The 14,787-nt window shown below is 49.9% G+C and overlaps 1 protein-coding gene across 2 annotated transcripts in view; it reads right to left on the reverse strand.

Moving 5' to 3' along the window:
• SLC25A37 (solute carrier family 25 member 37) overlaps positions 1 to 14,529 on the reverse strand; it is a 51,902-nt gene extending 37,373 nt beyond the window's left edge. The window contains exon 1 of one of the 2 annotated variants that reach the window (XM_017885662.1): positions 14,121 to 14,529. In XM_017885662.1, the coding sequence (XP_017741151.1) occupies positions 14,121 to 14,330 (210 nt within the window). In that variant the 5' untranslated portion in view covers positions 14,331 to 14,529. The remainder of the gene's footprint in view (positions 1 to 14,120) is intronic. The other variant, XM_017885670.1, reaches the window with a different exon arrangement.
• Between the last annotated feature and the right edge of the window lie 258 nt (positions 14,530 to 14,787).

Genomic DNA, 14,787 nt, shown 5'->3' on the forward strand with positions numbered 1-14,787 from the left:
TTTTTTTTTTTTTTTTTTTTACTTTTTAAACTTTTTTCTTAAACACACACACTAGCCTAGGCTTACAGAGGGTCAGGATCATCAATATCACTGTCTTCCACCTCTACATCTTGTCCCAAAACAGCTGGCACCTCCTGTGATCACAATGCCTTCTTCTGGAATCCCTCCTGAAGGACCTGCTTGAGGCTGTTTTACAGTTTAACTTAAAAAAAAAAAAAAAAAAAGGCCAGGGGCAGTGACTCACACCTGTAATCCCAGCACTCTGGGAGGCTGAGGGGTGTGGATCACCTGAGGTCGGGAGTTGGACCAGCCTGGCCAACAGGGTGAAACCCTGTCTCTACCAAAAATACAAAATTAGCCGGGCATGGTGGTGCATGCCTGTAATCTCAGCTACTCGGGAGGCTGAGGCAGGAGAATCGCTTGAACCCAGGAGGTGGAGGTTGCAGTGAGCCGAGATCACGCCACTGCACTCCAGCCTACGCGACAAGAGCAAAACTCCATCTCAAAAAATAAAAAAAGTAGGAGTACACTCTAAAGCAATAACAAAAAGTATAGTATAGTAAATACATAAACCAGTAGCAGAGTCTTTCATTATTATTTGCAAGCATTACCTACTAATCGTGTGTGCTATGCTTTTACATGACTGGCAGCATAGTAGGTTTACACCAGCATCAGCGAAACACGGGCGAAATGCAGTGCGTTGTGATGTCCCTAGGTAATAGGAATTTTTCAGCTCCATTATAATCTATGGGATCACTGTCGTCACATATGGAGTCCATAGTTGACCGAAACATCATTATGTGGTGCTGACTGTAATGCAGTCATTCAACGAAGGGCTGTGGATGAAGCTACATTTTCACAAATGCCATTTGAATCTTCCTAGGGAGCCACATTACTGTGAATCAGGCTAACGCAAGCCAATGTTTAGCAAACGAACCACAGAGATGGGTGACTAAGGAAAGCAGCTTTCTTGATTCTTCAGTTAAAGACACATCCTGGGTTTACCCCTTTCACCCTCATATGTATATACACGCACTGGCAGCATCTTCTTGCCTTTGAAAAGATGTCCTCCTCTCTCTGGTCTGACTCCCTGGATCTGATTATCAGCTGGCCACTCAGCCAACTTTAATCCAGGCTCCCAACAGCGCTAGGACACCCGTAATCCACAGGAGGGCAGAGAAAGTGTGGAGAGGAGCACTGCGCATCAAGGACACGCTGTGAGTCAGAGGCAGTGCCCGCGGGTCCCGCTGCCCGGCAGGTCTGGCTGGCCAGCTTCCTGCAGGCTGCAACTTCTCTCTCCATGTTCTGCTTCTAAAGCCAGGCCTTGGGCAATGCAAGGCGTCCGCAAAACCCCCAACGTGGGCACCATGGGGACCCTGAGACAAAGGCACTTGTGTGTTACCTCCTTCTCCTCTTAAGCAAGTGAGGAAAACAGTGACGGGAAAGGCCAAAGTGGGGAAGAGCCGAGGCATCTGCAAACACACACAGTCATTCTTCCGGGATCATTAGTCACCTTCCTGCTCCTGGGGGACCCCTCCCCACAGTGTCCCCAGACTCATCTGCCTGCTGCTCAAAGGGACAGACTTTCTTGGAAAATAAGAGTAAGGATATAAAATGAGAATACCACAGACGTCCTCACCCTAACAGCCCTGAGTACACCTCCCTGAAGGTGGGCTTATCCTGTCCTACCCTGCCGGTTTCTGCTACATGCAGCCACTACTATTCCCTGTCTACATTACCATGAAATGAGCATGCTCTGAGCAGCACTGGCTCTTCCTCATTAGCCAGCCAAAGGGTCAGCAGCAGACAGCCACCCTGTCTTGGCTCAACAGATGGGAGACACTGTAAGGAGAGAGGTGAAGTGCCCAAGGCCAGGCAGCTGCACTGAGTCCTAGTGCTGGAATGAGAGCCTGGATTTTCCATTCCAATGAGCTAACCTTACCCCTCCCACAGGATCCCAGTGTGATAATAAATAGCATGACCTAGCACCTGCACAGAGTTTCATACTTTTAAAGTGGTGTTCCCTGCAAGCCTGCCTCTATTTTCTCACTACATGAATAGGTAGATCAGCCAGGGGAGGCAGGATGGGCACCGTTAGGGTTCCTTATTTCAGATAAGAAAACTGCAGCCCTTGTGGACCACGGAATTATGATGTAGTGCTCTTCCCAGTAAGTCACTTATATACATATACTGTGATCTGGCAAGGAATCCTCAAGACTAGTCCGAATTCAAAGCACTATAGTGAGCGCAACTTCGACTCACTGCTGAAATGAGAAGGTGTCACAGCAGCTGCAATTTGTTCCGGAGAGAGAAGCCAGACACAGCTAAAAATATCCTGTGGCAATAACCATATTGTCATCATCCTTTTTCCTTGCTTGCTGGAGTATTTGGCCAAAAAACTCCTAACTATACATTAGAGCCCTGCTTTCTGTGCCACACTTTCTGGGTGCCATGATTTCCTGGAGTTAGTCTCTCAACTCAACTCTGGTTCCTCCGTCCCAACAATGCAGCTGGGTCCCATCATCAATCCCAGCCCTTTCTCATATTCCAGAACCCAGCTCAAGGGCTCTGCTGCCATTAACAGCTGAGTCTGCATCCAACACCCTACTGGCTTGCTCCAGCCTGATTCCCTTCCTCTCTCCTCTCACTCTTAGCTCTGGAGCAGAAAAAAGCCCGAGTTCTAGGGCATGTAATTTTTCTGAAGTTCAGTTTTCTCGAATATGAAATGAGAAAGAACACCTGCCTTTTCTCACCTTCAAAGGAGAGCTAAGAGGATCAAATGACCAAATAAAAGCTAAAACAATGCAAAAATAATATAATCAACAATTGCAACAGCAATATACAAACATATCCAGGCATTCAAGTAATGCTTTTAGAAATAACAAGAGGAGCTGATATTAATGGAGTGTTTGCCCTGTGCCTGGCACTATTCTTAACATTCTAGGTGTATCATCTCAATTAATTCTCACAGCAACACTGAAATGGGTACTGTTATTAGCCCCATTTTATAGATGAGAAAAATAAGGCAGAGAGAGGTATCAGGAACTTGACTAGGTGCCACTCCAGGCAGTCTGGCCCCTGAGGTTGTGCTGTTAACCTAAACAGCTCTAATTATCAAGCACATTGCCTCTGATACAATCTGTCATTAGCTTTGCACATTAAGGTTTGCAAGAGCCATTCACAAATCTACCTCACCTAAGCTTCCCAACAGCCCTGTCAAAAAGGTAAAGTAGATGACACTAGTCTAGGTTCACAAGGAGAAAACCAGCCCAGAGAAATGCTTAGCTCAAGGTTTCCAAGCTGGTTAATGGCAGGATCAGGACTTAAATTCATGGGGCCTGCACCCCGCCCCAGTTTGGTGACCTTTCTAGGGCCTCAACACCAGCGTAAGTCTGACACGCAAATATTCCTCCGGGTCCCCCACCCACAGCAGTGTCTCAAATGCACCCTTTCTGGTCACGCCAGGGAATAAACACTGTTGGCTAAATAACAACCAGGGTCTCTCTTTCACCAGTGACAGCCACCAGAGACCACGTGGCCAGCCAGACCTCAGGGTCCCAGAGCCTTCCAAGTGGCTCTCCGGATGGACCTGATGGATCCAGAGGCTCAGTGGACCCGGAGGAGTTCCCTCAGTGACACAAGGCTGGAGTCCCTCAACTTGACCCACATGGCCAGACGTTTCCTAGACCTGTTATGCAACCTTTGCTTCAAGCAAGCTGCTGCTGGGATTTCTCCCTATTTCAACATGTTTTGTTTTCTCTTCAGAGAGAAAGCACGAATGTGAAACCATAACACCTCTTAGTACCCGACAACGGCCCTTCCTGACTGTCTGGGGTTACGAGGAGGGTGGGGGACGTTTTCAAGAGTACCTCCTGTGAGCCAGCTTGAGCCTCCAGAATGACTAACCACCATGGGAGGGAGGGAGGGAGGGCGAGGATGGTGGGGAGGGAACACAACTGAGGACCACTGTCTCTCACAGGAGAAGGAACCAATTCCAGAAGCGCCCAGCAAACAAACTAGAACGATGCTACCCTGTAGGCTCTAGACCTGCAAGACGACAGCAGCTTGAGCAGTCCAGAGTCCAAATACCCCAGACCTTGTTCTCCCAGCCCATTTGAACGTCTGTCAAGACAGGCAACTCTTCTCTTGCAAGGGAGCTGTTTCTGTCGCCTTAGCTCAGGGTCTAATTATAGGAAGCATGCTTACTTTGAGAATGGGGGACCAGGCATTCTTATTTTTGTGGCCCAGTGTCTAGCACAGTGCCTAGCCAAGAGGGCACTCAGGAAACGTGGAATGACATGAGTGGCCAAATGAAGACTGCCTCATCGGGGTACAGCTGCTGCTTGCTGGGTTACACACACACACACACACACACACACACACACAAAACACAAACAACGGAGCCAAGAAAGTCTTCTTTGTGGTCATAATATGCATGGATTCAAAACCAATGCAAAACAAAAAATCAAAACTGGAATTTGTTTAACAGCAAGTTTTTTCTCTCTTTTTTTTTTTTTCTTTGAGACAAAGTCTCGCTCTGTCATCCAGGGTGGAGTACAGTGGCGCAATCTCGGCTCACTGCAACCTCCGCCTCCCAGGTTCAAGTGATTCTCCTGCCTCAGCCTCCCAAGCAGCTGGGATTACAGGCGCCTGCCACTGTGCCCAGCTAATTTTTGTATTTTTAGTAGAGATGGGGTTTCACCATGTTGGCCAGGCTGGTCTCAATCTCCTGACCTCAGGTGATCTGCCCGCCTCAGCCTCCCAAGGTGCTGAGATTACAGGAGTGAGCCACCACACCCAGCCATTAACAAGTTTTAAAGATTTTCATTTTTTTTTTTTTTTTTTTGCATCTCTTTTAAAAAGCTGTGCCTTCCTTCATTCAACCAATATTCACGGAATACTTCTGTGTCATTCTGTAGATGAGTCCGAGAAAGGCTGGAGGAGGAAAGAGTTTCAGTCTGTGTGCCCGCCATGCAAAGGTCGGGCTTTACATGCAAGGCAAACAGAAGTGCTAAGGGATTATCAGGTGGGAAGAGACACAGGCGTGAACTGCAGAAAGACGTGGCTACTCCCCATCTTTCTGCAGGCTTGCAGGCTCTGCGGCACCATGAAGAATGGGCTGGATCTTCCACTCCAATCAGCTAACCTTACCTCTCCCGCAGGATCCCAGTGTGACAATAAACACCATGACCTGGCACCTGCACTGAGCTTTATACTTTGAAAACTGTGTTCCCTGCAAACCTGCCTGTATTTTCCAACTAGACGCACTAAAAAGACCTACAAGGGAGGCACAATCGGTACTGCTACTCTTCTCTATTTCCAATGAGAAAATTGCAGCCCACCAGGAAGCTGCTGGGCTTGGAGACTGAAGAGCAGGACCAGCCATGACTGATGTGCAGAATGAACTGCAGAAGCTCCTCCATCAAATACTGAGCACCTACTGTGTTTCTGGCAATGGGAATACAGTGGTGAACAGAGGAACATACATCCCTGCCCACTTGGAGCCTACATTCTGATGAGGGAAGAGAGACCATAAACAATAAAACAATATTATAAATATAAGTAAAATATGTAAACAATATAAATAAATGATGGTGTGTGTTAGGAAGTAACAACTGCTGGGGAGAAAGACAAAGCAGAAATGGGCAAAAGGGCAATGTGAGGCAGGGGAGAGTAAACTCACTTTTTTTTATTTTTTCTTTTTGAGACAGGGTCTTGCTGTGTTGCCCAGGCTGGAGTGCAGTGGTCCAATCATAGCTCACTATAGCCTTGACCTCCCAGGCTCAAGCGATTCCCCCACCTCAGTCTCCCAAGAAGCTGAGACCACTGGCACATGCCACTATGCCAAGCTAATGTTTTTATTTTTTGTACATATGGGGTCTCGCTACATTGCCCAGGCTGGTCTCCAACTCCTGGCCTCAAGTGATCCTCCCACCTTGGCCTCTCAAGGTATTGGGATTATAGGCGTGAGCCACTGAGCTCGGCCTAAACTCACTTTTAACTTGGGCAGCCTGGGATCTCAAAGAAGAGGAGACATCCAGGTCCTTGAACCAAGGCAGTAAGTAGCTGTGGGGAGGGAGAGAAGGAAACACATTCAAGAAGTATTACAGATACAGCCACGGGCAGGCCTTCCCTGCATAGAAGGTAGCGGTGGGAGAAAAGCTGACGATCACTCCAGGATGCAGAAGGAGGGCCCGAGGGGAAGCCAGGACCACCATTCTGGCCACACTGAGTCTGAGGAGGCTCTGAGGCAGCTGGAGACTCAGCTCCAGAAAGTCTGGGCCCAAGATAGTGATCTGGGAGCCATCAGGTCCCAGGAGGAAACTGAGGTATGTGTGCTGGGGAGAAATGAGGTGGAAAGGCACATTCCTGAGGAAAAGCCATGCCCAAAGAGGAAAACTGAGTATCGCAGGGCCAACCCCCTCTCGGAGGTGCCATTGGCAGGGACAGAGGCAGCAGGGTGGGCGAGGAAGATGGTGGGTAGCCAGGAGCCTTGGTAAGGCTGCAGCTGGCCAGTGCAAAAGCCAGGAAGCAGGGGTGGCAGGTGAGGAAGCAGAGACCAGTGTCAATAGTTCTTTCACAACATTTGTTTTAAGGAGCAAAAAAAGGGGCAACAGTTTGTTTATGGGAAGAAATCTGGGGGGCATGTGAGGTCAAGGTGAGAAGTCTCGGGTTTGTTTAAGACAGGATGGGCTTGGATCTGTAGAAAGACTTTTGAGAAAAACTCAATGGAGCAGGAAGGCTAAAGATCCCGGAACTGAGTGACTCAAGAGTAAGGGGACAAAAATGACATCACCGTCACCATTTATTGACAATGTACGCACCACGTACTGCGGCAAGAACTTTACATATGTTGCATCATTTAATTCTTTTTTATTTTTCCTCTTTAATATCTTTTATTATAGAGATATAGGAAGAACAACAGTTTTGAAAAGACAAAAAAATTATCCTGCATCAGAGGTAGGGTTGCTAGACAAAAATCAGGAGATTGCTCCCCCAATTTAATGGTCCATAAGAAGTTCACATTTTGTAGAACCAAAGTCTTCAGGATCACATTAAGAGCTTTTAAAGATTAGATGGCCTTTGCTTCCACACTTTCTGAAGTGTAATACAGAATACAAAATGGTTTGAGGGGCTTTCCCTTTAGAGAACAAGGTGGCTGACACAAACTGATCAAGTTCTCACACCCTATACCTCCAAGAACACTGAAAAAGATCTGCAGCTCTTTCTGGTGCAGGAGGGACCTCTTTATATTCCTCTTGTGGTGGAAGTTTAAGGATGTCCTTTAAAAAGTCTACATGTAATAATTTTAAATTCAGTTGAGGAAATCAGTGTCCCTCTCCAGGGCATTCCTTCTTAATTCTTACAACAACCCTGTAAAATAGCTCTTGGTATTTGATATGGTTTGGCTGTGTCCTCACCTAAATCTCATCTTGAATTGTAGCTCCCATAATCCCCACGTGTTGTGGGAGAGACCCAGCGGGAGGTAATTGAATCATGGGGGCGGTTACCCCCACGCTGTTCTCATAGTAGTGAGTAAGTCTCACGAGATCTGAAGATTTTATAAGGGGAAAACCCCTTTCACTGGGTTCTCTCATTCTCTCTCGTCTGTTACCACGTAAGATGTGCCTTTTGCCTTCCACCATGATTGTGACGCCTCCCCAGCCACATGGAACTGTGAGTCTGTTAAACCTCTCTTTCTGTATAAATTACCCAGTCTCGGGTATATCTTTATCAGCAGCATGAAAACAGACTAATACAGTATTCATATCCCCACTTTGCAGAGAAGGAACCTGAGCTTAGAGAGGTTAGGTAATGTGCCCAGGTGTGCAGTCAGGATTCAAATCCAAGTGTCAGAGTGGTTTGTATACATCTCCCTTCTCTGCCACATTGATGTACCTTAAAGGAATGAAGACACCTGTTCCCTTACAGTGGGGGTGGAAGGCAAGAGAGTTTGGAAGGACGGTGACAGGAAGATGGGTTTGATCGAGGTACTGGTTTCCCTATGACATGGAAGCAAGATGCCAGGCTGAGGCTGACAACAATAGGGTGGGGGCTGAGGAGCAACAGGACCCCTGTGAAGGACGCAAGCAGCTACCCAGACACGTGGAACTGAGGCCAGGGAGCATGCGCATTGGAGGCAATGTGAATGTTCCTGAAGGGCTTGGCTGCCCAAGGGACAGATGGGCTGTCCAGGACCCAGGTGGGGCAAGCCAGGGTTGGAAAAACCATAGGCAGAGAAACTGAAGGCCCCAGCAGCTGCAGCAGTCAATCTTGGGGTCCAGGCTATCAGACATCTGAATTTAAGATCTCAGAGGCGGATGGTTCTGAGTTAGGTCAAGACACCATGGAGGTGAAGGCCGCTGACTCAGAGGTGTAAGGAATAGAGTGATTTGGACTTGAGTCGGGTGGGAACGAAGAGGGGGCATCCTCAGGGTGAGGAAAGGATCTGCGGAGGTGAAGTCTGTGCATCAGATGCCAAAGTCCTCAGGGAATGATGGAAAGTGACAGCAAGCATGCTGGTAATGATGAAGATAAAGATGAGAGCAGACATCAGACGGTATCCACTGTTCTGTGCGTGTACCAGGTATGGGAAGTACAGCGAGGGCTTAACCCTCACAACCACCCTGGGAGATCAGTACCATCTCTTCTCCTTTTTACAGATAGGGAAATAGCACAGAGAGGTTAAGAAACTTGCCCAAGGTCACACCTAACTGGGAAATGGGACCCGGTCCCAGGGATTTGGACTCAAGGGTCCATGCTCCCAACCCTTAGCAAGAGGAGCTGGATTTCCATCAGAAGGGGGAAGTGGAAGAAACATTCGGTAAAAGGGGAAGATGTAAGGGACCTTGTTAACAAGGAACTTCCACAAGGCCCACTGGAAAAATGAGGGAAGAGGGAAAGAAGCAATGGAAAGCTGGGTCAGGAAAGAGAAAGCAGGAAGAAAATCAGGATCCTCATTTTACAGGTAAGGACACGAAGAAGCTAAGTGTCCTGCCCAACCAGTAAGTCAAAGACTGGAATTTGAACCCCAAGATAGTTCTCTAAGGGTGGGAAATCCATCTCAGTGGGAACTTGAGGGAAGGCTAAGGGAACTTGGGGGAAGATTTCCAGTTCAACAAAAAGAAAGAGGCTGGGCATGGTGGTTCATGCCTGTAATCCCAGCACTTTGGGAGGCCAAGGTGGGAGGATCGCTTGAGCCCAGGAGTTCAAGACCAGTCTTGGCAACAAATTGAGACCCCCCCAGCTCTATAAAAAAATACAAAAAATTAGCCAGGCATGGTGGCATGTGCCTGTAGTCCCAGCTACTCAGGAGGCTGAGCTGGGAGGATCACTCAAGCCCTAGGAGGTCAAGGCTACAGTGAGCTGCGATCATATCATTGCACTCCAACCTGGGTGACAGAACGAGACCCTGTCTCAAAAAGAGAGAGAGAGAGAGAAAGAAAAAAAGAGAAAGAGATTGGATATACCCCTCCTATGACAAACGTCAGACACAAACATTCAAGGTGGGCATAGGAGTGGCAAAGCCATGCCTCCTGGCGTGGGCCAGCCAACACCATGATCACAGGGATATGTCTGTGGCCAGCATGGATGGGACATGACAGCTGGTATTTCGGATTAAAAACAAAAACACAAACACAAATTATTTGACAAGAAAAGGTTCAGTATTAGTGGAGACAGGAAAACAGCCACAAAGTTCTGGAGTTCAAGAAAGGTGCTGAAGGCTTTCACACCAGCAGGTGAGTTCATCCTATGAGTCAGAGGAAGGAAACGCCCGAAGTCAGAGGGGGTCAGGAGCCCAAGACTGAAAAACGGAGAAAGTGGGACTGATTCCCCAAGACTAGTCACTGCTCTAAGATGGGACAAAAGTCATCTTTAATGAGATGGCCACATGCAGCTGAAATGTGCCCAAGTGGAAGCCAGGAAAAATGTTTGGGAAGCACATTCCTCCCTTCCAGGTGACACACACATCCCCCACCCCAGGTGCACACCCTTGTATAGTTTAAGCAAAGCAGCTGATTAAATCCTCCCATTCAACCCCAAATACCTCTCCCTACTAAAAAGCTGAGGCCCGCTTTGCTGTTCACAGTACTCCTGGGCACCCGCCTCCAAACCACACCCTAGCCTGGCTCTCCCCAGTTGAGGGCAGAGAAAAGTGGATGAGGTTTTCACCCTCCTCGGGGTAGGCCTGAAGGGTGCAGGCCATGGCTGTGGGTATCAACACGCAGCCTGGGGGTTCATGAAACAAGGAACAGGACTGCAGTTCACAAATCCCCCTCTTTTGATTCCTCACTCTAAATTCACCTTTTAAGAAAATCACCTCTCATCAAAGGACAGTAAAAGAAGGGAGCAGGGGGATGTGAAGGAGAGGAGACAAGAAGGGAGAGAGAAAAATCATTATAATTTTGTCCCAGGAACTAGAGCAATTGGGGATTTCACGCCCTTCTGAAGCTGAATGGCACGGACCTAAGTGCACTTTGTTTGGAAAGCGCTAAAGTGGGTGGGAGGGGACTCTGGCAGCTGCTGCACTGCCCCCCCACCACCCTTCCTACCAATCCTCCTGCAGCCAGGAGAAAACTCAGGAGAGAAGTCAGAAGTTGAGGTAATGCTGTGCTGAGCTGGGCAGGCTGGCTGTGCATGCCATAAGGTCAGCCAGGAGGCTCCTAGAGTGAACGCTCAGTGGTGCACCCACCTGGGAAGGAGGGCTCATCCTAGAAGAGTCATAGGCAGGGTTTCCCCGGACAAGCAAAGCAAAAGAAGGGCTGTGAAAGGGTCAGCGGAAGTCCCCGGCTTCAAATCTTTCCTGTTTCCTTCTGCCCCTGCTTTCCCCAGGCGGGACTCGGCATGGACTCCGAGTGGTGTGCCTAATCTGGTTGGAATTTCCTCCTCCACCCACCTGGCATGCTCCTAAAGTCTTCAGCTCTCCTGACCAGACCAGGGGTTCTTGTGTCCACCCCAAGTGCCCCTTGCCACTCTGGAACACCAGAAAGAGGCTCATGGAAAACCTGCCACCAGGCCCTGCCGGAGAGGAGTAAGTCATTGTCACCATTTGGCGAGAGCCCTGCAGAGACCCTATACTCCCTCCCTGGATATCACTTCGCTGCTCACTATCATCGCAGGGGCAGCCAAAGGTCCCAGTAGACTGGCCCTTTGTGGATGAGGACCAAGTGAAAGAGGAAGACACAAGAAGCAGCAGGAAAACTGCCAAAGGTCTTCCAAATACCCACTTCATAATCTCAGTGTTGCCTGCTGGGGCTCCAGAGATATTTCCTCAGGTTCAGTGGTTTTCATATTTTTTTGACCAGAACTCCTAGCCAGAAGTACATTTTACACTTCTGTAAAATGCACTCAGGGACACACACACACAACCCAAACAGAATTTCAACATTTCTCCTACTGCATGCCAGGCACATTCGTATTTTATACTCTCACTAATAACTTCTTTTTTTTTTTTTTAATGCAGAGCCCACTAATGAGTCATGGCCCACCATGTAAAATATACCAGTTATTAAAGTGACACTGGGAAGGTGAGGTGTGACTTCATGAACAAGCAAATTTAATATTATAATGGGAAGTATCCACCAGGCCGACTTTGCACTTAGAACTGCAAAATAAGTAGCATCAGGTTCAGGGTTGGAAGTGACCAGCCCAGAGTTCCACAGTCCATACTACCTAGGATAGAAAAAAAACCAGCCGATTCAACATTCTTATTTGTCATTACAAGATCGAAGTTAAAAATGGTGCCTTTCAAAATTGGAGAAAGCTTTCTCTCTTTCAAGGTCCTATTTACATAGATTTGTTTTCAGCTGTAATAATTCTTTTGATATTTCAAGTAACGTAAAAGAGGACGATGGATGTTGTGTGTTCAGAGAAACGGGGCATGGGTTAAAAATGTGGAGAGGGACTGAATAGGTCCACTGTCCCCACTTTATGGTGACAAAACTAAGGCACAGAACAGTGCCCGAGGCGTGAAGCAACTGAGGAGCATGGCTTGAAGCCCAACCCAGGTCTCCTGACTCAGTTACTCCCGGTCTCTGCCATCAAACAAAATACTTAAAAGCAACACAGGGTGATCTCCCCAAGCCTTTCTATGATGGAGCATACATCCCTGACTCCTCACGCTGGGCAGACAGCTGTGCTGATGTTGGCAGATCCTGGCACTCAGTGGCAGCCTCAAAACCAACCCTGCATGGAAGGGCCCCTAAGGGTCATGTTTTGGGGTCAGTTAGAATCCCAGAACCTAAAAGACTTTACTGATTAGCTAACCCACGCCTTGTTTTACAGACTTATCTAGGAAAACCAGACCGGCTCCTTCTACCACTCACACCATGTTAACCTGTCTACAGGTGAAAACTGCTATGGAAAGTAATACTAAGTACACAGGTGACATCTAATCCAAAATATATCAACATCTATGGGGCAAGGAGAAACTAAACACAGATTACACAATTTAAACATGTGAGAAACGCCTCTTGAGAGTGTCAAAGGGTGCTCAGAAGGCACAACTAATTATTTCTAATCCTAAAAATAAGCTAAAATGATGCTCTGAAGTGAATTCACCGTAGGGTTCCCGAACAGAACATTCATCTCAAGACACCAGCAGGACTAAGGCCTGCTCAAATAACACCTCCCTGCTCCTAACTTTCCCCAGGCTCTGCCCAGGGCACTTGAAACAACAACGCCAATCATGGAGAATTTTATTACATTTGAGGAATTCTTTCCTACACAAATGCCTCCTGGTATCAGTCCTGCGTCTCTCCTGGAGATGAGAACCATTCCTCTAACTCCCCACTAGAACACTGGAGGGACAGATGGGTGATGGCTCAGGTTTAAGTCCAGCAGCACCTTGGAAGCCCATGTCTTTCCTCACTGGACTTGTGCCTGTTCAGACACTGACTGCCGGCTCCCGGAGCCAGGAAAACCCTCTGAGTTATACTTTCTGGCCTTCATACCTGCTCATGCAGAACCAGCATCAGCAACAAGACACAGCTGCTGGGAGTGCCTCTGTGGGACCTGCCTTGCAAAAATAATTGCCACCTAGAGAGGCCTCCGAATCCCCCAAAGCACACTGCAGCTGCAGCCAGAGGACTGGAGGTGGTGTAGGAGCCTGGGCAAGGTCATCGGTTCGCCTCTCTGCACCTCAGTTTCTTCATCTGTTAACCCCCAGGGCTGTTGCATGAAATAGATGAGTTATGCCTATAAACGTGCAATATGTAACAGTCAATACTGGCATTAGTTCCTGCACCACTCTATCCTGGTCCTGGGGTGTTCTGGGCAGGCTGACAGAGGGCAACTCTCAGTCTACCAGGCAAAACCCACCTACTAACGCTGCCTGTTCACAGAAATGCAGTTAAAACTACCGGGGCAAGTGACAGACAGGGTTTAAAGGAAACTGAGTGCCTATCACACAATCCACAGCAAGGGCTGTAAGGCACAAGCCCATCCACCTCCTGGCAAGCAAAAGAAGGCAAACGTCATTGCCTCCCGGCGGCTCGGCGACCCAAAGTAGGGGGAAGAAGTGCAAGAACCCTCAGAAAGAGGATCCCACGGGCCGATGCCGAACCGGTAAAGAGCTGCCACGAGTCGAGAGAAGTCCTGCCGGCCCCAAGTCCCCGAAATAACCCGGGAGGAGCAGCCACACATCAAGTCCTGAGGGCGCGCGGCCCAGCCAGGGCCACACGTTTCTCACCGCCAGCGTGGTGAGGGCTTCCCCTGCGGGGAGCTCCCTCGGAAACCGCGCACGTGTGGGCGGCCCCAGCCAGCCCGAACGGCCAGCGTGGTAAGACTGTGCAGAGCTGCAGCGATCGCGTCCCCCGGGAGCCCAGCCGCCGCCGAAGCCAGCGGTGCTCGCCACTCCGCCTCCCCCGCCAGCAGCCGGGGCCGGGCACGCAGCGGGAGCAGCGGGCGGTGTGGGGCAAGGACCGGGCACCTTCACTGGGTCGGCGGAAGGCGCGGCGCCCAGGCTGCGCGCAGCTGCTCTCGGGGATACCCCGGCCCGCCGCGGTCCTGGGGAGAGCGCGGTTTGGGCACTCTGCCCCCAGGCTGTCGGCGTGCAGGATGCAAACGCGCGCGCGCTCCTCCTCCGCTCGTTGCGTCTTCGAAGTCCCCCAGCGCCTCACCTTCACCGAGTCCACCGGGTACATGACCGAGTGCTCCAGGATCCCGGCCATCGCTCCGGCTGTCATGTGGGTGGACACGGAGGCGCTGGTCGGCAGGTTCTCGTAGTCCTCCGACCCAGTGGCGTCCTTGCCGCCGCCGCCATCTCGGCTGTCCCCATCCATCCTCCGCGCCACCGCCTGGCTGCCCACGCTCCCGCTGCGCAGCTCCATCCGCCAGCTCCGCGGGGCGCAGGAGGCTGCAGGAGGTGGGCAGGGAGGGGGAGGGGGCGCAAAACTTCACTTCTTAAAGTGAGAGCCACCTCCCCGGGGCCGCGGCGCCTGACGCCATGGCGGGCTGGGGTGGAGCGCGGCGGCCCGAGACACCAATCGCCGGGAACCAAGAGACCGGCGGCCGCCGTGCCATTGGTGTGCAGGACAGTGGGGACCCGCCTCCCTGTGTGACGTCACCGTCCCGTGCAAATTTCCAAGCAACCGGACGAGGGCGAGAGGAGACGTGGGGTGTCCCGGAAAGTTGTACTGTCTTGAGGATGGGGCTGGTCCGCGAGGGGCAGGGGAGGTCACTGGGGAGGGGCCGCAGTGAAGTATGCCCAGAGATAGAGGCATGGATGACAGTGTCTCGGGGAAAATCCGTCCCCGGGTCGGGTGGGTTTGCAAACAGAATCGCTGA

The sequence above is a fragment of the Rhinopithecus bieti genome, unplaced genomic scaffold, assembly GCF_001698545.2.
Source record: "Rhinopithecus bieti isolate Rb0 unplaced genomic scaffold, ASM169854v2 scaffold_315, whole genome shotgun sequence".
Taxonomy (NCBI): domain Eukaryota; kingdom Metazoa; phylum Chordata; class Mammalia; order Primates; family Cercopithecidae; genus Rhinopithecus; species Rhinopithecus bieti.